The sequence below is a fragment of the Sapajus apella genome, unplaced genomic scaffold (assembly GCF_009761245.1).
Source record: "Sapajus apella isolate SASKATOON/1434 unplaced genomic scaffold, GSC_monkey_1.0 scaffold83, whole genome shotgun sequence".
Taxonomy (NCBI): Eukaryota; Metazoa; Chordata; class Mammalia; order Primates; family Cebidae; genus Sapajus; species Sapajus apella.
The window spans coordinates 5,642,167-5,662,642 of NW_022437023.1; the positions used below are offsets into that span (position 1 = coordinate 5,642,167).

General features: G+C 49.3%; 1 protein-coding gene across 2 annotated transcripts in view; it reads left to right on the top strand.

The window, feature by feature from the left end:
* The window catches only part of ZFAND3 (zinc finger AN1-type containing 3), a 340,250-nt gene extending 329,370 nt beyond the window's left edge, over nt 1-10,880 (top strand). For both annotated transcript variants that reach the window (XM_032253333.1, XM_032253331.1), the window contains exon 6: nt 9,866-10,880. In XM_032253333.1, the coding sequence (XP_032109224.1) occupies nt 9,866-10,020 (155 nt within the window). In that variant the 3' untranslated portion in view covers nt 10,021-10,880. The remainder of the gene's footprint in view (nt 1-9,865) is intronic.
* Nucleotides 10,881-20,476: the final 9,596 nt, after the last annotated feature.

The following is a 20,476-nucleotide window of genomic DNA, read 5'->3' on the forward strand; positions in this document are numbered from 1 at the left end:
CCTGAGCACCATAACTGTCAAAGCAGAGCAGCGGGAACCAGAAGTCAGTACTTGGGGTCCAAAGCACACACTCTCTGCTGTGTTATCCTGAAAGAGAATATATATTCAGCTGTTAAGGGACTTGCTGTGGAAGCAGAGTTAGGAGTAAGCTACAGGTCTCTCCCAACTCCAGTTTCTCATCTTCATACTCCCTGTGATCCCAGCATGTTGATTGAAAGGTCAGTAGGGAAAGATGGGGGAAATGTTCCTTTCTTTTCCAGGTGTTTCTCTGGAGAGAGATGTGTGGCATTTATAGTCTGATGCCCCTGACTGCATTGCCACTTGGACATTCTGTGACTTGGATGAACTGACTCTCTTGCCTGCAAAGGTGGCTTCATGGAGGCTAAATGGGCCACAGTTCCCTGAGGAGCCTGGCAACTGAGTTACCCCCATGGGCTCAGGCTATGTCCTCAGCAGCTCCTGGATGGAATGTGTGCAGCCCCTTTTGTCATCTCTACTTTAATTTTGGAGCTGGTCTTGTAGGAGACTGCTCCGTTTGAGAAGATAATCTTTTAAAGTAGGGAAATGCTGAAAGAGAAGGCCAAACAAATCTGCAGCCTACTGAAAGGATAAGGCCACTCTAAAACCGAAGTTTCTTGCCAACACAGCACTCTTCTCCTGAGAGCCACCTAGAGGCTGGAGGAGGTGGAGGGGCCCACCAGGAGTGCAGGTGCCTCCTTAAGGGTTTTTGGACTCCAAAGACTGCCCTAGGTACCAAGTGGTTCATGCCACCTGCTTTCAGCTACTGAAATGAAATGATGTTTGAAAGAGCAAGTCATTTCATTATTCCTGTGGCAAAAACTGCCTTGAGCCATTTTCTCTTAGTTTTTAAATATATGTTCATTTTCGGATAAAACAACCTAGCATAGGAGCCTGCAGCCAGCCCCCTTCCCCTTGTGTGCTGGGCATTGAAGGGCTTGCTTGAACAAGAGTTCCCATAAGTCACAATATCTTTCATGGTGTGGGCATCCTAAATCCCTATCCCCTGGGTTGCAAAAATAGGTTTTCCTAGGTGGAGGCAAGAGTGAGCGATGGAAGGCTTGTTCTCTGATTGTCAGGTAAAGTGAGGGCTGCTTGAGCTGGGTGATAGAAGGAGACATTACTGGGATGAAGCAGACATTCTCCACAGAGGAAAGGAAAGAGATAATTAGAGCTTTTGCAAGAATGGGGCTGTCTGGAGAAACAATAATAAAGGACATCAACAGTGGTGAATTTTTTCATACTTTTAAAATGACGTGTACAAACAGCATGTGGAGCTTCGTTAAGCTGGACTGTGACACAGTTTTGCCTGCACTGCTGATGGCTCTCTTGGAGCAATGTGATGGCACATGCCAAGGGAGGGCTCTCAATTACCACTGACTGCACACAACTACCTTATGAGTTCTTTGCACACAGCTACCTTATGAGTTCTTTGCACACAGCTTTTGTGTCTTTGCCTCTATCATACTGCTTTTGGTTCTAACATTTAGCTTGCATGTAACTGATGTTTTAATTGATTTGGAGGAAAGCAGATGATTGTTTCTGTTTTAGAACTGTCTCAATATGATTTAGTGTTTTTTATGAAATTGTTGAGGAGGAGCATGGGCTTTTTTAAATTGCAAGTTCTCCTTCTCTTTGAGAAGCAGACAGACCAATGTCCAGCTTTGTGATTCACGGGGCTTTGGTTCCAGCACCCTGGGCTGCTGACTTCTGTCTATCCAATGGTTCTCTTCTCAGCCCTGCAGAGCATTATGTCAGCCAACTCAGCAAGCTGGGATCCAGTTCTGTTTATTGTAGTCTAATAATTTTCCCCCTATCATGCAAAGCCTGGGATGGAGGAGAACGTAAAGCAGATGCATTCCATTCCCAAAACACCTGCAGCTGCTTTACCTGGACCCTGGGCCTGATGAAATAAAATGCATTAAGATCTAATATAATACATTTCTGTGCTACACATTCTGCCTTGAGCATTGGGTCAGCGGATGTGGTGTAATCCAGGGATTGCTGCTGGTGGGAGTGTAATGGCTAATGCTTTCCAACAAGCTTCCCTGTAACCACCTGCTGTTCCCAATATGTACTTACAAATGAGCTATGAGGTCAGTGAGCTGTCCTGAACTCTAAAAAATTGTTGACCTTGCTGGAAAAATGTGATTAAAAAAAAAATAATAAGGTTGCTTGATCATTTAAGGAAGATATTCGTCATTTATTTTTGAAATAGATACTTTAGATACCAAGTGGTACCTATGAATTAGTTGCGATTTGGAGAGTCAACACAGGATGCTTTGGGAGGTCTTGGATAGGTTATGTCTGCTGGAACTCATGTGCATCCATAGGAATTACAGTCTCTGATTTACTGCAGAACGGGACATACCTGCCTCGGCCCCATCGTCATGCTGCACCCAGCACAGGCTGTGGGGGTGGTGTGCAGGTGCCTCTGCACAGACAGCAGCATGCTGCCACCTCGGGCTGCACACCAGCAGAGCGTTTTACAGTACCTCATCCCCAAGGCTCATCAGTATTTTTAGGTCCTCCTTCAACTTTTGACAGTTTGAAATTTAAATAAGCAAGGAAGTGTAAAACATTTGCAAGTGAGGTAAAAACACCTGAGCAGCTGGAGCTGCAACCCCGCCCTGGTCTGTGGCTTTAATAAAACAGCCACTTGGGGGAGCTTCCAAGTGAGGGATCTGCAAGAAAGCAAATGCTTAATTATAGTCCAGAAATATCCAGAGCTGTCCAGTTTTGCCAACTTGAAATAATTATTTTTACTTCAAGATGAAGCCAATAAGCAACATTACTGTCTGGCACTGATTGAATAAAAATGTCAGGGATTCAACTTTTGTGACTTTCTCCATCACTTTCTTTGTCTCCCTCAGGAAATCTGTGTAAAAGGCCAGTTCTAACACCTACTCAGTTCTTAGGGGTTGGAGGGAAATGCTGGCCTGTAAGGTCCTGAGGCCTCAGCTAAGGGTAGAAGCCCCACCTAAGGCAGGATGTAAGGTGGGCTCCTTCCCTCTGCCCTCCAGCTCCTGCTCTACCCACCTCCCCAGACCCTGACAGTAGCCATTCCCTGTGGCCTTTGAGGGAAGGGAACCAGTGGTTGCTACTTGATTTGGTTCAGCTGCCCTCAGTGCCTAGCCTGCCAGCATTGCCAAGAGGTAAAGAACACAGAACACAGACCCAGCCCGACCTTCTAGGTTGATTGACACCTTGGAGTGTTCCTTTTGGGCAGTGATTGATGTTGATTTTTGTATGTAAGTGAGATGTTGTTACAATTTTCACAGTACTTAGAACAAGGTGTTGGGTGTTGTGGCACCTTTGCCTAATGATGGCATTTGTGCAGATTGTTCTCAGTCATGTAGATTTAGTCTCAAAACACTCACTCTTCTCTGTGTAAACAAAGGAGGTGTAGCTGTGTATGAGAGCATCTGAATGAATTGTATCCATTTCAGATGTTAGCTTTAAAAACTGTAGGGTCAGGTTAGAAGTTTGGTTCCCACCAAATGAGCAGTTGTTGAGATCTGCATGTCAGACCTTTATGAGACTTGGAAAAATGCTTCTGAGTTCAGTATTCTGCCGGGAATGTGTTTCTAAGGCCCTTTATGTGTTGGGCATCTTCAGGTTTATGTGGCACATGGGTCATTAGGGCCTGCCCTTGGCCCCATTTGTGCATCAGGAGAGCTGAGTCTAGATGTGCTGGTTTAATATTCATGAGTGGCCTCTATTGAAATACTCTGTCCTCCCGAGTCTCCCCACCCCCGACCATGCATTTCAGGGTGAGCTGAAAACTCCTTCCTGCATTTCTCATTCACATGGGATTCTTTCAGGATTGATCTTTAGATGGGTCTTGAATGTGTTTTTGCCTTATGCCATAGTCTTGTCTCTCTGGTAGTGACAGTCAAGGAAGTGATCGCTCTGCCCCATCACAGCCACAGGGTTGGGAGGGGTCCCGGGATGACAGCCGTCAGTGGTTCAGCCACTGCGGCTGTCTGGACAGGTATCCCCTTCTTTCGTTCCTGTTCCATGTACCCCTCCTGATGCTGTCTGCTCACTTGAAGGATGTCTTCTCAGATGGAGGGGTGTATTTGGTAGAGACCTTCTCCCAGATCACTGACTAGTACTACCTGCTATGGTTGGGCCTTCTCACTAGTCCTACTCTCCCTCTTCCCAGGCCCAGGGCAGCCTGTCAGAAGCCAGGATGGTGGCAGGCAGAGAGAGGCCTCAATCCAGAGGGCCATGGAAGGTGGAGCCATGGAACAGATTGTTTACATAGCTGCTGTTTCACGCTCCCTTTTTAATCAAGGGCTCATCCCAAATTGTTCTTCAGTGCCAGCAAGCAAAGAGACGCTCACACAAGTTCTTGAGCGTTTTGTACAGACTTACCGAACACAACTCAGGCATCCTTAAAGAAGCTCTGCAGCTTTCTCCTGGACCAGATTTCATGAAAATCCAGTAATCTTGGGCTCTAAGGAACAGGGTAACTAGTCATGTGACTTGGCAGGGGAAAGGGCTATGTTTAAACCACCTTTAGCAGGCAAATCACATCTTCAACCACTTTGCCTTGACTATTCTCCTTTCTTTTTAGGGGTTGAACATCCTTTAACCATATTCCCCTACCCCTTATCCTCCTTTATCCCTTCAAAGCACAAAATGCTGTATAACTACAGTAAGCAAAAATCTTTTGTAATGGTTTTAAAATCACATGCTGCCGAACAATAGGGCCATAAGGAAAGTGTAGATATGGGATTGTATGTATGTGAATGAGTGAATTTGATTTTTTTTATTTGCACAAATTTGTGGGGTACATGAGAAATTCTGTTACATGTATATCATGCATATGATCAGGTCAGGGTATTTACGGTATCTTTATCACTGGAGTACTATACATTTTTGTTAGGTATAGTCATCCTGCTCTACTATCTAACATTGAATTTATTCCTTCTATCTTACTATATGTTTATACCCTTTAATCCACTTCTCTTTATCCTCCTCCCTCCCCACACTCACCCTCCCAGTCTCGTCTCTTTTCACTTTCTACCTCCATATGTTTAAATTTTTAGCTCCTGAATATAAGTGAGAACATGGGATATTTGTCTTTGTGTGCCTGGTGTATTTCACTTAAGATAATGACCTCCAGTTCCATCCATGTTGCTGTAACCGACATGAAGTCATTCTTTTTGACTGAAGAGTATTCCTTTATGTATATATACTACATTTTATTCTTTCATCCATTGATGGACACTGAGGTTGATTTCATATCTTTGCTTTTGTGAATAGTGCCACAATAAACATGTTAATGCAGGTATACCTTTGATATATTGATTTATTTTCCTTTGGGTAGATATCCTGTGGTGTGATTGCTAGATGAAATGATAATTCTATTTTTAGTTTTTTGAGAAATCTCCATATTGGTTTCTATAGTGGCTTTCCTAGTTTACATTCCCACCAACAGAGGGAGTTCCCTTTTCTCTGCATCCTCACCAGGATCTGCTACTTTTTTGTCTTTTTAACAATAGCCACTGATGGGGGTAAGATATCTCATTGTGTTTTTGATTTGTATTTCTCTGGTGATTAGTGATGCTGAGCATTTTTTTTTCATATACCTGTTGACTGTACATTTCTTTTGAGAATTGCCTATTCATGTCCTTTGCCCAGTTTTTGATAGGATTTTTTTCCCTCATTAAGTACCTTGTGTACTCTGAATATTAGTCCTGTGCCAGATGAATAGTTTGCAGATATTTTCTCCCGTTTGGTAGGTTTTCCCTTTGCCTGGTTGATTCTTTCTTTTGCTATGCAGAAGCTTTTAGTTTAATTAAGTCCTATTTGTCTGTTTTTGTTTTTGTTGCCTGTGCTTTTGAGGTCTTAGTCATAAATTCTTTTCCTAGATCAGTGTCCCTAAGAGTTCTCTCTAGGTTTTCTTCTAGTGTTTTTATAGTTTTGGGTCTTAAGTCCTTATTAGTTCATTTTGAGTTGATTTGTGTGTGGTATACTCTGGATAGGGGTGCAGTTTTACTCTTCTGCACATGGCAGGCCAATTCTCCAAGCACCATTTATTGAAAAGGATTTCCTCTCCCCGGTGTATGTTCTCATTGGCTGTCAAAGATCAGTGTCTGTGAATATGTGGCTTTATTTGACTTTGATTATACTATATAACTTTTTTTAAATCTGGGGAAAAAAGAGTTACGTGATACCCTAGATAATAAACTAGAGCTGCCGTCATAGATCAGCAGGTCAGTTCTGTGTTATCAGTGTTTTTATCACTTCTGGATGCCACCGTCGTTGGCCCTCTCTGGAAAGGCCCTTACTGGTTTCTAACAAATGGTGCAGAGGAAGTGTTAAGGCTGGCCTAGCTAACACGACTCTAAATCCCCTGTGCTTTAAAACTGCTTTTAAATTGAAACTGCTTTTAGATTTTCATTGAAAATCTCTCTTCATGGCCAGCTTGGATCCCAGAATGCAATCAGCAATCCAAAGTTCATAAAACTTGTAGTAGTTTCTGGAAACAGATCTGTGAGTACCAAGAAGAGAGGATAAAGATTCATCCCACCCATCAGTCATCCCTCCACCCCTACCCACCATCTCCTGTATCCAGGACAACCCCCCTCAGACACCAAAATGCATTTCACCATTGGCTGCTGTCAGCAGATAATATCTGCTCAGCATTGGGACAAGTTTCAGCACATAACTTTCTGTTAGTGAATGATCCTGACAGGAGAAAGAATTGAGCTTAATTTATGCCATCTAATAACCTCACTGCAGCAACTTGGGAAGTTAGCCTTCTAGAGCTTCCCCCAGACTTTTCTCCAGTGAATTACAGCGCCATATATTCTCATTGCTACCAGCACTGCTCCCAAAATTTATCTGCTGTTTAATAGTTTTTACCTTTCAAAAATGCAAGCTGGCCAGGCATGGACTTTTGAAAGCATTCCTCCCGCCTGGGCCTCTCAAAGTGCTGGGATTAGAGGGTGCCTTCTAATGCCAGCAATCCCAGCACTTTGAGAGGTCGAGGTGGGAGGAATGCTTGAAGCCAGGAGTGTGAGGCCAGCCTGGGAAACACGGTGAGACCTTTCCTCTACAAAAATAAAAAACAAAACATAGGTGTGGTGGTGCGTGCCTGTAGTAGCAGCTACTGAGAGGCTGAGGCAGGAGGATCCCTTGAGCCTGGGAGGTTGAGGCTGCAGTTAGCTAGGATCGTACCACAGCACTCCAGCCTGGTGACATAGCAAGACCCTGTCTCAAAAAAAAAAAAAAAAAAACAAGCCAAGTGTCAAGATGTGTCTAACAGGTACACAGAACTTGAGCAGAGAAATAAGATGTTTTGGGCTGGTAGAAGGCATATCAGGGTGGCTGTTGTGATAGAGGGTAGAGGGAATATCAGGGTAGCTACTGTGAGTGTCACTCTCTATTTCCTCTTCCAGAGTCCTGGGGCTCTCACATCCACCAAGTTGGCCACCTGCTAGCTGGCAGAATGCAAGCTAAGCAAACATGGAGGGGGGCCAGACAGAGCCCCTCCCTTCCACCCCAGTCTGTCTTTGACTAATGAGGTGTTAAGCTGAGCTAGGAGCCAAGTTAATTCCAGTGGTAATCCATTTCCTGCTGCTTTTATTCAGCCAGCACCATTCATCAGAAGGAGAGGAGAGCCCCTGGGACCTTCTGAATCATCCCAATGTCTTGAAGAAAGGGAAGGGAAGGGGCAGCAGGGGTCCTCCCGCCCCTTATAGATGCCGAAAGTACAGAAATATGTCAGGACTTGGTGACAAAAATGTCTACAGACACATCCTGTTGCCATCCTGCTGGTGCTCCTACCCTAAGCCCTGACTGGCATCAGGTTCTCCCTCACCGGGTAGGCTTTCCTACAAAAAGATGATTTTGCTTGTTAGATGGAGGATGCATATTGAGGCCATCCAAGCCTCTGCTGCAAAGTCCTTTAGGAGAAAGACAACTGGTATCCAATATCTTCAAGTAATGAACTTATCAGTAAATATAACATATGAACTCATTAATCTTAACTTTGCTTTTGGACCAAGTGGGAGCTCGGCTTCTCGGGAGACAAAAATTTCAACTCTGTTATTTTCCTTAAACCCAATCCCAATTTAGAGTCAAACATATTGCCCTGCTCTCCCTGGGAAGCAGTTAATAATGTGTTTTCTCACACAGTGGATGGCCCAAGCTCCGCTGGGTCACTCTGCCCCCCAGGCTGTGTACATGTGCCCTTGCACACAGCCTGGGCTCAAGGCTTCCTAGTAGGGTGTAGCTTCAAGCCATATCCTTGAGACTGGTTGGCCCCCAGCCATTGAGGACACCACACACTCTCCTTCCCTCAGGCTGAAGAATATAGGTGAAGTTAATCTTGAAAGTTAAGGCTATTGAATCTTCATCTTAAGGGTGCTGAAACTGTTCATCCTGGCCACTTCGTCCTTGCTTGGGCTCTTGCCGTTCTTCTAAAAGCAGTCTCTACATCTCCCAAAAGAAGCTGAGGATGTGAGGAGGGATGAGTCACAGTTTGCAAGGGGTGGCTGCCTGTTCTTTGTGGCCTGGTTGAGGGCTTAAGGTAGCTTGGAGAACAAGTGAAGAGAGTGTGTACCTAGTCAGGCTGCTGTGGGATACCTGCTCCAGACAGGGGGGGAGCAGGTTTAGAAACGGATTCACCTGGAAGCTTGCTCTTGTGGACCTGATCTAAGTGCATGGGGCCTGGAGGTGTGGTGAGATGCTGATGGGATGAGAAGGTGGTGAGGAGCCAGCCAGCACTGGCAGGTGTCTTTCTAGCCCTGATCTTGTTCTCCCCAGCATTCCTGAGAGGGCCAGCAGACCCTGGAGACATCAGATATCTGTGCTACACATGCGTATCAACTGCTCTAGAAATTGACTGGGAAGTGGTAGGGAATGGGTGACACCCTGGTGGTGCAGCTGTGCTCCCCTGTGTTCCTGAGCCTGGCTCCCAGCTCCCTGCAGCAGTCCCGTCATTGTTCCCGACCCAGAGCAACTTCACCTGTACTGGCTCCCTGCTCGGTAGGCCTCTTGATCTTTCATCACTGGTCTTTTTCTCTTATTTGCCAGACCAGTGTCTCCCTTGGATCTCTCTGCTCCAAAAAGAGACTTGCAGCCTCCTGCACTTCTGGGAGGAAGGGACAGTTGGGAGGCCTTGAGTGTGGGACTCTCAACCTCTCCCACCTACCGGTGGAGTTAGAAGTATCAGGTTCCTTGGAGATGGTGATTAGAGCCCAACATTGCTGTCCTTTCCTCTGTTTCTAAGGTCTTTTCTAGCACTAGAAATCATCCATTTTCCTTTTAGAACCCCCACTCACTTGTGGGTTGTGGTTTGATCACTCCCACCATCCTCTCAAGCCTTGGCTGTACAGGAGGTGGAATGTCATTTAAGATGTAATCATTTCTCCTGCCTCCTAGAAATTGTGGGCATCCTGTGGTGGAAATCACAGTTTGACTGAGCCAACCAAAATGCGGAGCTGACAGCCTGTGCTCTTCTGTTTCCATGGTGCGGGAGTGGGGCGCAAAGCCACTGATTCCAAGGCCAGGCTGTATCTCACCGCAGCCATCACCTTAGGGTTCTAGCCTTCAAGGGTCCAGGCAGGGATAGCCTCTGAGCAGCCACAGCTGGTGAGTTGGGAGGGTGTCGGATGGGCTTGAGCAGTTGTGGAATGTAAAGTGTTGACCTTCTTGCTATGAGCGGGGGTGTTGTAGTGAGCGCTCTGCTGCAGCAGGAGCCACTGCAGTGACCATTGTCTACCCACTGGGAGGCCCTTCCATCCTCTGGACAAGGGCGAGAGTGAGGCTCCGCGCACTTGGAGGCCACCCTAACAATCTCTTTCCTCTGCTTCTCCCACTACTGCAGGTTACGTGTTCTGTATGTTACATCGCCTCCCCGAGCAGCATGACTGCACATTCGACCACATGGGCCGTGGCCGGGAGGAAGCCATCATGAAAATGGTGAAGCTGGACCGGAAAGTGGGGCGCTCCTGCCAGCGCATCGGGGAGGGGTGCTCCTGAAGGCCAGGCATGGCCACCACATGACGCTGTTCTTAGTTCACTAATGTTAGCCTTATTTAGGACAAAGTCAGCCAGACACCTTGTACTGGGCACGCGTCAGACTACAGCCAGTCCGTTTCCTTTCTTTAGCCAGCCATCCTGGTACTGTAGTTTAGGGGTTGATGGTGGTTGAAATTGATTTCTGGCTGGTTACTAAGGTGCCTGCTAGCCATTGTATAAAATTAAAACATGAAGAATATTTTTTTTTGAGCATGGCTAGTGGATTTAAAACAACACATACCTGTCACTGCTGGAGTCAAACTTATAAAAAGCCTTAAGTGGAAAGTGTTCCAGACGGAGACTCTGAGTTAATAGAGGAGTAGAAGCTGGTGTTCAAGTTCCCACGACGCACATGGCTTTGCCAGAAACTCTGTTTAATGTTCGGCCTTTCACCTCTTCACTTATCCTTAGTCCCAGTAGCCAGGATACCTGACGGCCACGTGTGCCTTGGCCACGGGAGGCTGCTGAGATTGGCCACATGGCTGAGCTGGGTGGTGGCCTCACTCTCCCACAGAGCTGGAAATGGGGGGTGGGGGACAGAGTCTTAACGGAAATTTTTTTACCTGACTTGCTATGAAAAAACTCATCACACAAGAAGAGAAACAGTAACCTCACTTTGAAAATTAGCTCCACTCAAGACTAGTCCACGAACAAGACCCGCCTTTTCTACACGGGATCCAAGGTCACGAGAAGCGGCCAGAGTGCCCTGCCCCCGCCAGCTCTGGTCTGCCATTCGCCAGTGCAGGGATCTGGCAGGGATCAGATGCGGCGAATGGCAGCACAGCGCGGTAGCCGGGTCTGCACACTGGCTTCTGCAGCCAGATTTCTATATTGGAAGTTTTTTAAAAAGACATTTCATAGCCAACAAGAATCAGTAGAAGTGCTGGGGGCAGCCGGGAAAGCTGCCACCCATGGGCTCTGCCCCTTCCAGCTGGAGCCTCCCGTGCCTCCAGGGGCCAAGAGGATGATGCCGCGGCCTCCATTCTCCTTTCTATGCAGCCCCATAGTCCAAGGACACCCAGTCCACATCTACCACATAGCAAGTTTAGTAAGGGAAGGCAGCATACTTCATAGGGACAGTGGGTTTGGATCTGTCTAGAACAGCAGTTTGTGGCTGTAGCCCAGCTCCAAGAGTGATATTTGCTCTCGTGGGTGAGGGCTTGAGGGGACATTTCTCCACCTGTGCCCCTTCATGTTCACGGAGGAGTGGAGCAGCTGAAGCTGCTCAGGCCAAGTGGGGAAGGGTGGAGGTGGGCCTGGTTGCCCTGTTAGGAAATCACCACTAGTCAGGTGGGGCTGCGGCTGGTTGGATAGATCAGGGTTCCCTTGAAAGCCCAGGCAGGGTGAGCGGTCCCAGTGGTCCTAGTGCTGCATCTGATCCAGGTCGGTGAGCGCAGGAGGCCCCTGCAGAGGCAGCGCGGATCTGCCCACACAGAGGCTACTGGAATGGTTTAACCCAGCAACTTTCCTTTTTATAAAACAACAAATGGTTCAACTCTGTCTGCAAATTAACAGCTGAACACCTGCAACTGCAATGTTTTTTGATCCAAGTACTGAAATAGGAAATCATGCTCTTCCCACCCTCCACCCCACCAGAGTGGAATCCGCTGCAAAATCCCAGCCTTAATTCTTGCTTCAGGACCCAGACCAGTGTCTTGCTCTAGGGCAGCCCAGGGCAGAGGGGCCAGGTCTGCCCAGCGTTTACCACTGCTGTCAAGCCACAGCCCTTGGCCACTATATGGGCCATCCTCAGTGAGGCAGCCCTGCCTAGGCCTCCGCCAAGCTCTGGTCCCGAAGAGGCTGTGCGTGCCCTTCCTGTCCCTCCCCAGGCCCTACCCACTGCCCGCAGTGTGGAGGCCGCAGTGGGAAGGAGCCCTGGGGACCCAGGCGGGGTGGGGCGAAGCCCATGTTCGCTTCCTGACTTAGAGCTGGGGGGTGGGGGGAGGGCTTGTTCCCCTGCAGTATCTGCTCTGTGAAGTTTGTTAAATGTAAGGAAAGCTTAAATTCTTGTATCTTTAAAAGAGAAAATCTTATTTAACCCTTTTGTGTTCTAGATTTACTTACACACATAGCCTAGAGCTCAGTTTTAGTTTTAACATTGTGAAGATATTAAAAGAATCTTGTAACTTTATTCTTTTTTCTCCTGCTGAAAAAATTAAACCAATCGTACGGAAGTTTGGCTTTCTTTGTTTCACCCATTCTCCTAAGTGTCCCCTGGGTTGCTGGAAAACTGACCCATTTCCCTGGCCAGGGCTGGAAAGAGATGGGGGCCTTGGGTGCAGAGTCACTGCAGTACTTGGGGGCACTCGTTCAGTAAGTGTCCAGGCTAAGCAGCCAATTTCTTGCTTTCTGTTGGGGGTCTCTGGCCTGGGAAGCTGTGGGACTGGCCTTGGGCTAAAGGTGGGTCTGTGGGCCAAGCCCATGCCAAGGACGCTACACACTAGGGGAGCCCCAACCCTGAGGGCTCCCAGTGTGGCTGGGGTGGATGCTGGGTCCTGAGGGAAGGCAGCATCTCCCAGACCTGAACCTTACCCTAGGATGGGCCTCCAGGGTGATAACGAAAGCCCCTGAAGGCTGGCTTGGAGAGAGGTGCGTGCTGTGGCACTGTGGTGTGTAGGATGAACTTAATACATCTGTAAACGCTTAAAAACATTTGGGAGGTAGGGGCAAGGTACAGGAGTAGCACCTGCCCCCAGTACTTTTAGTACAGAGATACTGACTACATAGTTGTCACGAGCATGATGAAAAATCCTCAGAGGAAATCAGAAGACCCCAGTGGCAGTGAAGCACCACGTGGGCAAAGGGCAAGAGAGAGCTGGGTGACCTGGGTGCGGGGCGGGCCTGCGGGCAGCAGTGAGCTGCGCTCTGCCCCACGGCCCACAGGAACTGGGTCTGCATCAACTCCCTCCTGACGGCTTCAGAAAGGCTTTTATGCCAACAAAAACACCCCAAGTGAGCAGAGGTCACGCCACTGCACTCCAGCCTGGGTAACGAACGAAACTCTGTTTCCAAAAAAAAAAAAATCCACGGCGAGAAGAGGAAATGGTGGGAAGAGGAGGAGAAACCTTCCTGCTGGGTGGTGTGAGAAACAGGAAACCAGGGGTGGGAGTGGGCCGTGGTCTTCAAGGGAGCCATTGGCAGCACATTCAAGGAACTGTGAGCAGCCCCTCTAGCCCCAAGAAGGGGGTCACCAAGAGAGGGCCCCAGATGGGCAAACAGTCACAGAAATAACCAGGAGAAGACTGTAGGAGTCTCAATAACTGGCTTCCTGTGCAGCTGTTCTCAGCTACGAGTGGGGAGGCTCCAGCAAAGGAGGAGTGAGGGGAGCCTTGGGACCCGGGGCGCGCTCTGGGGAGACTCAGCACACAGCACCAGGCCTGCAAGGTGGCCCCATGCCTTGTCACCACTGGAGTCTGTCAGGGGGCCTGGAGAAAGTCAGAGAATCAGAGATAGATACAGACAATTAAGCAAATAGTAACATATTAGTGCCCAACCAGAAATACCCAGGAAGAGGAGCCACAAATCCTGTCACTCAGCTGTGAATAATATTTATATACAAATGTAAACACACACAAACAGTAGTGAATATTGCTCTGGTGAAATGTACCGGATCTCACAGAGGAGACTGGAAGAGGGAAAGAATGTGCCTGTGTATTGGTAGAGGGTAAGAGAGCCAAGTTCTTGTTCTTTCTTAGTAGGAAATCAACAAAGGATGTCCAAAGCTGAAAACGAGAGAGCAGTATGTTACTTAGAAATATGGAGGTAAAAGAGGAAGAAGCAAAAAGTTCAAATTCATTTTCTTTGGGGTAGGAGATGAGAATGCAGTAGGCCTTATATTTACAACTACAGTTAAACGTGTAATATTGACTGAAAAATTGAAACGCTTTAATAAGTGAACGATGGGATCCCTTCCTGGGAATTGGGAGGCTGTCTTCAGAAACCTACCTCATTGTTCTCTGAAAGTAGGTTTCAGAAGTTCAGGTCTCAGATGCAACGTGGAGTGCTGGTTTTCATCAGAGCTGCTTTGGAAGATGCAGGCACCTGGCACATCACAACGCAGCACATGTTTGAAAATGGGGAAGGCCAAGGGCAGTGACTCGTTCTTACAATCCCTGCACTTTCGGAGGCCAGTCTGGGAGGATCCCTTGAGCCTAGAAGTTCAAGACCAGGCCACATGGTGAGACCTCATCTCTCTGAAAAAAAAATTTTTTTTTTCTTTTCAAACCTATGGCATGTGGTGCAAAGAAAATTTTTAATAGCTATGGGCTTGGGATGGGGTTTGGCGGTACATGCCTGACAGCTAATGGGGAGGTGGAGGCAGGAGGATTGCTTGAGCCTGGGAATTGGAGGCTGCAGTGAGCTAGGATTGTGCTACTGCACTCCAGCGTGAGCAACAGCCTGAGAGTCCATATCTAAACAAATATGTGTGTGTGTGTGTGTGTGTGTGTGTGTATTTATATTTTTTTTTAATTGAAAAACCCTGGGAAAGGTGGCTGTGGCAACACCAAGTTTATTGTTACTCGAAGGCTTTTCTTAATCAGCACACCTTGAGAAAAGTTGCCCTGGTTCATTGAGCACTTAACTGTGTGCCAAACACCTGAGAAACTCTCCCGTGATCCTGTGGTTACACTTGGTACTTAGAGTAATCAAATTCACTCCCTGAATCAGGTCGGCCCAGAAGTTCCTGTCTCCGGGCTTCTACAGTGTGATGTCCAGCAACCCAGATGCCTGGCTGGGCAGACGCGTGGAATGTCAGCTTTCCCTTGGCTTAACTGCTGTGCCCCAATTGACACAAACACAGAAGGCTGTTTCCTGCCGGTCACTGGAGAGAGTCTGGGATGGATGAAGTGCCTGGAGCAGGAGGGTGGGCAACCTCGAGTGCGTGCCAGGCGTAGGCCTGGCCCTCCCGCCGCACACCTGCACACCATCTGCAGCATCGCACAGGTTTGGGTGATTGAACTGTTGATAAATGAGCAAGCTCCCCACACCCGGACCTTATTAAAAGGCTTTTTGAGTTTCCGCTGGGAAGGACTCCACACTTCGGGCTCCCCTCATGGCCACCTCTTCCAGGCAGCCCCTTGAATTCGTGCAGTGAGGAGTGTGAGTTGAAGAGGCCTGGGGGACACATCACAGGATTCAGTGGGAGAATTCACTGACAGGGAGCTGGAGTGGTCTCTCGAGTCCTGAGGCCACACCTACCAAACACCAGGAGGAGCTGAAGAGGAGGGAGTCCCGGGGCAGGAGAGGGATCCGCTCTGCGTGACAAGGTACTCAAGTTCGGGGCACGGGTGGGGACAAGACTTAGACCCCAGAGGTGGAAGCTCTGAGTCTGTACCTTGAGAGCCCCATTAGGCGTCTTCCACCCCACAGCCCTGGCTAGAGTGACTTTCATTCCACACCTGTTATCTGCCAGGCACTGTCCCAGACACAGGATATGGTGGTGACCCAAATGACAGCCTACAGCAAGAGGGAGCAAAATAAGGGATGTGCAGAGAATATTGGGTGACAGCCATACATGACACTCAGGGGGAGAAGCATAGGGTCTGAGGGCCTTTCTCTGCGGTGGGCATGGAGAGCCCTGCCTGCCGTCTGGGGGTTCGGTCAGGCAGCTGCTGTGGGAAGAACAGCCTGCAGGGAGCGTGGAGAAGGCAGACCGGAGGACGCTGCTGGCTGGTCTGGGAGGGCAGTGGGAAGGCTCAGTGCCCCAAGGTGGCGGAGAGGTGGTGAGAGGAGCCGGATCCTGGAGTGATTTTTGAGGCTGTGGGTGGGGGGAGAGAGAAAAGAGGAACGGTAAACAGCTTCTAGTTTTGGCTGTGAGCCACTGGAAAGACAGAGAGGCTGTTAATGAACAATGGGCAGGAGTGTGAAGGGGGTTGGGTCAGAGCAGACCGCTGAGGTGTAGACGAGGCACCCAGCTAGAAATGCATGTGGTGGGCAGGTGCCTGGACACACCGTTCCAGGGCTCCATGGACGGGTCCTAGCTAGACATGGGCATTTATTTTCCAATAATTTTTATGGAAGTAAAATACACAGAATGTGCAGTTTGCCGCCTGAACTGTCTTTCAGTGTACAGTTTAGTATTACCCAATCTTCATAACGTGGTACAACCAGCACCACCATCCACCTCCAGGACTTGAAGTGGAATCATACAGTGCTTGTCTGTGTCTGGTTGATTTCACCTAGCACGATGTGCTCTGAGCTCACCCACGTGGTGGACGTGTCTATGTCCTTTCTTAAGGCTGGTGCTACTGCGTTGTGTGACAGACCACACTGTGCTTGCCTGCCCCTCAGTCAGGGGCGCTGGGGCTGCCTCCATGTTGTAGTTACTGTGAATAAGGCCACTGTGGCTGTCGGTGGACAAATGAGATAAGCAGTTCTGAGTCACCTGCAGACAGCTAGTATTTAAGGCCATGAGCTGGGGGTGTAAATGGAGAAGAGACAGATGGAGGCTGTGCCTGGGGACGCCATCCAAGGAGACGAGGAACCTGCAGAGGAGACCCAGAAGGAGCCACCAGGAAAGCAGGGAAAGGAGCGTTTCAAGGAGCAGGGAGTGGCCCCTTCTGGGATGTGCTCTCCAGGCACCAACCACCTTGGCACTGGGGGCTGACTCCTGGGGAGGGAAAGTGGGAAGGCTGGCCAGCTGGACCTCTTTTTCAAGGAGTTTTGCTACAATGGAAGCAGACAAATGGGCAGCAGAGTGGATGTGGGGACGAGGGAGCTTATTTTTGAATAAGAAGTTGCTGCATATTTTTGTGCTGTTGGAATGATCCCATGGTGAGGGAGAAATTTGGGAGCAATGCCCATGATGGGCCGTAGTGCACAGGCTGGCACCTGAGGGCACGGGGCAGGCAGGTGGGGATGGGATCCTTCTGCTGCTTAGACATAGGGAACAGGGTTGTGAGGAGTATGTGAGGTTGGGTGAGGGGGAGCAAGGGTTTGGTGGGGCACTGGTGGCGTTTACTGGGAGACAGAGCCTGTGCCTGAGACCCTCCCTCGTGATTGGGCCTTGGCAGTGTGTTCATGTTCCCAAGATCTTATAAAATTTGCAAGAGCAAGATACTTTAACTGCCACTGGTTAAAACCATTCCCTCCTTCCATCCTAACTTTCTTCCTTCACACTTCCTCTTCTGTTGGATGGTCTTGAGGCCACATGGCACTTTTGGGATCTGGCTAAGGGTTAGCAGAGTTGGGGACATGATTCTTTTGAGGTTAGTGGGATATATTTGTGCAGTTCACAGTCACTTCCGCATTTAGTAGGTCATCCCAGTCATCCTGGGGTAGGGCTGGCTTCAAGAACATGCTCCTTGTCCAATGCCTGTCACCTGGTGTGGCCAGTGGAAGGAGCAGGGCGACAGCTGTACTGTGATGGGAACCTGTCCTATGGGACAGAACAGGGAGTACAGGTCATGGAGGAGGATGAAGCTTGAAATGTGGGGAGCCGGAAGTCTGTGGAAGATTCTTCCTGCCAGCAGGTGTGAGAACTTAAACCACGAAGACTTGATTCTCATCAATACCTGCTTGATACAGACATTTGCTCTTGCCAGGAACACGCTCGACAGGGCCGCACAGCCCATCAGAAGCGCACCACCCTCTTGTCAGAGCATTGAAGACAAGTTGAGGAATGCTGGGCGTCCTCTAGAATCTTGCAGCTCAGACATGAAAGGAACTTGATAGCCGTTCTCCCACGTTTGACGATCCTAAAAATGTACATGGCTATGCCAATAAGAGTTGCGAAGATGAAAGAAACTTTCTAAAGTATCAATAATTCAAAACAGAAACCAACCATGCTAGCAGAAAGATTGAGGAATCTATTCCCACATATTACAAGATCACTATAGTGGGAAGGGGTGATCAAAGAGGACACAGCCAAGCAACGTAGGAATGGTGTGACAGGTATGTCACTGTCAGTGAGGCTGGACTGCAGACCTTTGGGTATTTATCGACTTTAAAACTTGTCATCTGCTGTGAATTTTCTTTTCCCATTTTGTGCCTAATTTTGGAGTCAGATTTTTTTTTCTTAAAGGGTGGCTCCCAAACTGTATAAACTTCCAGCCCTGTGTACCCTGGGGAGACTCAGAGCCCCACCCCCGGGGGGGCACAGGTCTTTCACTGTGTCCCAGGCCCCTGAGTGAGAGGCAGCACAGTTGGATCAGCTGGCAAGACTGTCCTGACGAAGAAGCCGCGTGCTGAAGCCTCCTCTGGTATAAGCTCCTTATCTTGTCACAAGATGACACTTTGTGTAGCGCTGGTCTGAGAGAGTGATGGGAGATGTCATGACTGTGAAACATGTTCTTTCCCTAAATTCTCTGATGCTCCTCTCATGGGAAAGTGGAGCCTCTCCCCTTAGACATGGGCAGGCCTTGGTGACGCTTCCAACCAGGAGCGCATGTGGTGGAGGTGATGCTTCCTGGCCATGAGGCTGCATCCGAAAGGTGCATGAGAGACCCATCTGGTGCTCTTAGGTGACATGTGCCTTGGGAACGCGGGCTGATGCACAGGAAGTCTGGCCATTCGTTATCAATAGTTGGCGAGAATTAAAAAATGGAAAGTAAGTGACAGCAAAGATGTGGAGGGGCTGGAAGGCTTGTGTTTCGCTGGCGGAAAGTAAAATGGTGCAGCCGCTGTGGTAGACACCCTGCTGGCATGTCAAAAAATACAACAGGGAATTACCACGCGACCCAGCAATGCCACTGCTAGGCATATACCCGACAGAGTTGAAAGCCGGGACCCACACAAGTCCCCCCATGTTTGAGGCAGTCCTGTTCATGACAACCCAAAGTAGAAACAACCCAAGTGTCCATCAAGAGATGGAAGGATAGACAAAGCCTGGTGCCGTCCTGCAATTCAGCCGTCAATGCAGTAAAGTGCTGACACCAGCTGTAGTCCGGGGGAACCTCAGAAACGTTCTGCAAAGTGAGAGAAGCCAGACGTGAAGGCGAACCTGTGAGTCCACGTATAAGCAACCGGAGAGTGGGGGACGCTGCACAGACGGACAGCAGGTTGGCCGTCACCAAGAGTTGGGGGAGGAGAGGATAAGAGCAACTGCCTAATGGGTGTGGGGTTTCCTTCTGGGGTGAGGAACGTGGTGATGAGAATGTTCTGGAAGTGGTGGTTGCACGGCACTGTGATGTCAAATGCCACAGAATTGTTCCTTTTAAATGGTGAATTTTATGTTCTGTGAATTTCACCTCAGTTAAAGAAAAAAAATTGCTCCTTTGAGCAGCATTTCCATGCTGAAGAGTCCATGTGGAGATACCAGACGGAGACAGTGGTGCCCAGGTGCCCAGCTGTGCATGGGCCGCACGCATGGCGAGTGAGCAAGGCTCCAGATGATCCACCTCAGCCTTAGGGCTGACCCGGTGGTGCCAAGTGGAGTGGATAGGAGCCGTCCCTGCCAAGCCCCGGCCAAACTGCAGGTTCCCGAGCAAAACAAATGTTGTTTTAGGCCACCAAGTCCTGCAGGGGTGGCTCTGTGATATCGGAGGACTTACAGGAGCTCTCAGCCCCGCAGCCGTCATGGGTTGAGAGTGGGCTCAGTCAGCCAGGTTCCAGAGGGTGTTGCTGGGCCCCCCAGGTGGCTGTGCCAGGTGAGGACGGTACTAGAGAGCTGTTGGGGGACTGGATCGGGATTGGGCCCTCCTGGGGGGCCCGAGATGAGGAGGGACAAAGTGTGTGACGTCAGCAGTCCTGGCGGACTCAAGGCAGGAGGTATGGGTGGGACAGTGGACGGCGGGAGGAGGAAGAGTTCTGGCACCTTCTGGGAGGCCCTCAAAGGAAGACCTGCCCCTCCCAGGCCCCATGGCTCCCCCTCCACTTGGTCAGCTCTGGCGGCAGGGAAGGGGTCCCTGGGCCTGGAGTCAGGATGCAGCTCTGGGCCAGCTTGGCCCCTCCCAGGCTGGGGGAGCTCTAGCGCCCTCTCATCCTTTCCCCAGCTGGGGAATGTGGATGGTTCCACCAGCTCAGACCCCTGCCTAGTGGCTCTCAGCCATGACTGCCTTTAGAATCACCTGCGGAGTTTTTTAAAATGTCTGTGCCTGGATCCACCCAACACCAAGTCAGTCTCTGGGGTGACGGGTCAGGGGTGGTTCCTCACAAAGCTCTACAGGCGATTCCAGGGTGCAGCCAGATCGAAGCCACCTCCCTAATGCAGCCTGCACGAAAGCCTGAATCTGGAACCTTGACACATGCATTCCCCAACTGGAGCGCCCCAGACAGAGAGTACTGGGTGGATTTTCTCAGAAATGGCTTCCCGTCTTTTTTCCTCTTAAACTTGCAGAGTCCGTGGAAGTTGGGCAATGGTGGGGAAGTCGGACTTGGGCCCACGTGGTGTCACTGTCTTCCGTGGGTGTTTGGTGCATTTCATAGGCCCCTGAGTACCTCCACCTCCAGGCAGGGCCCTGGGGCACACCTCTGGCCT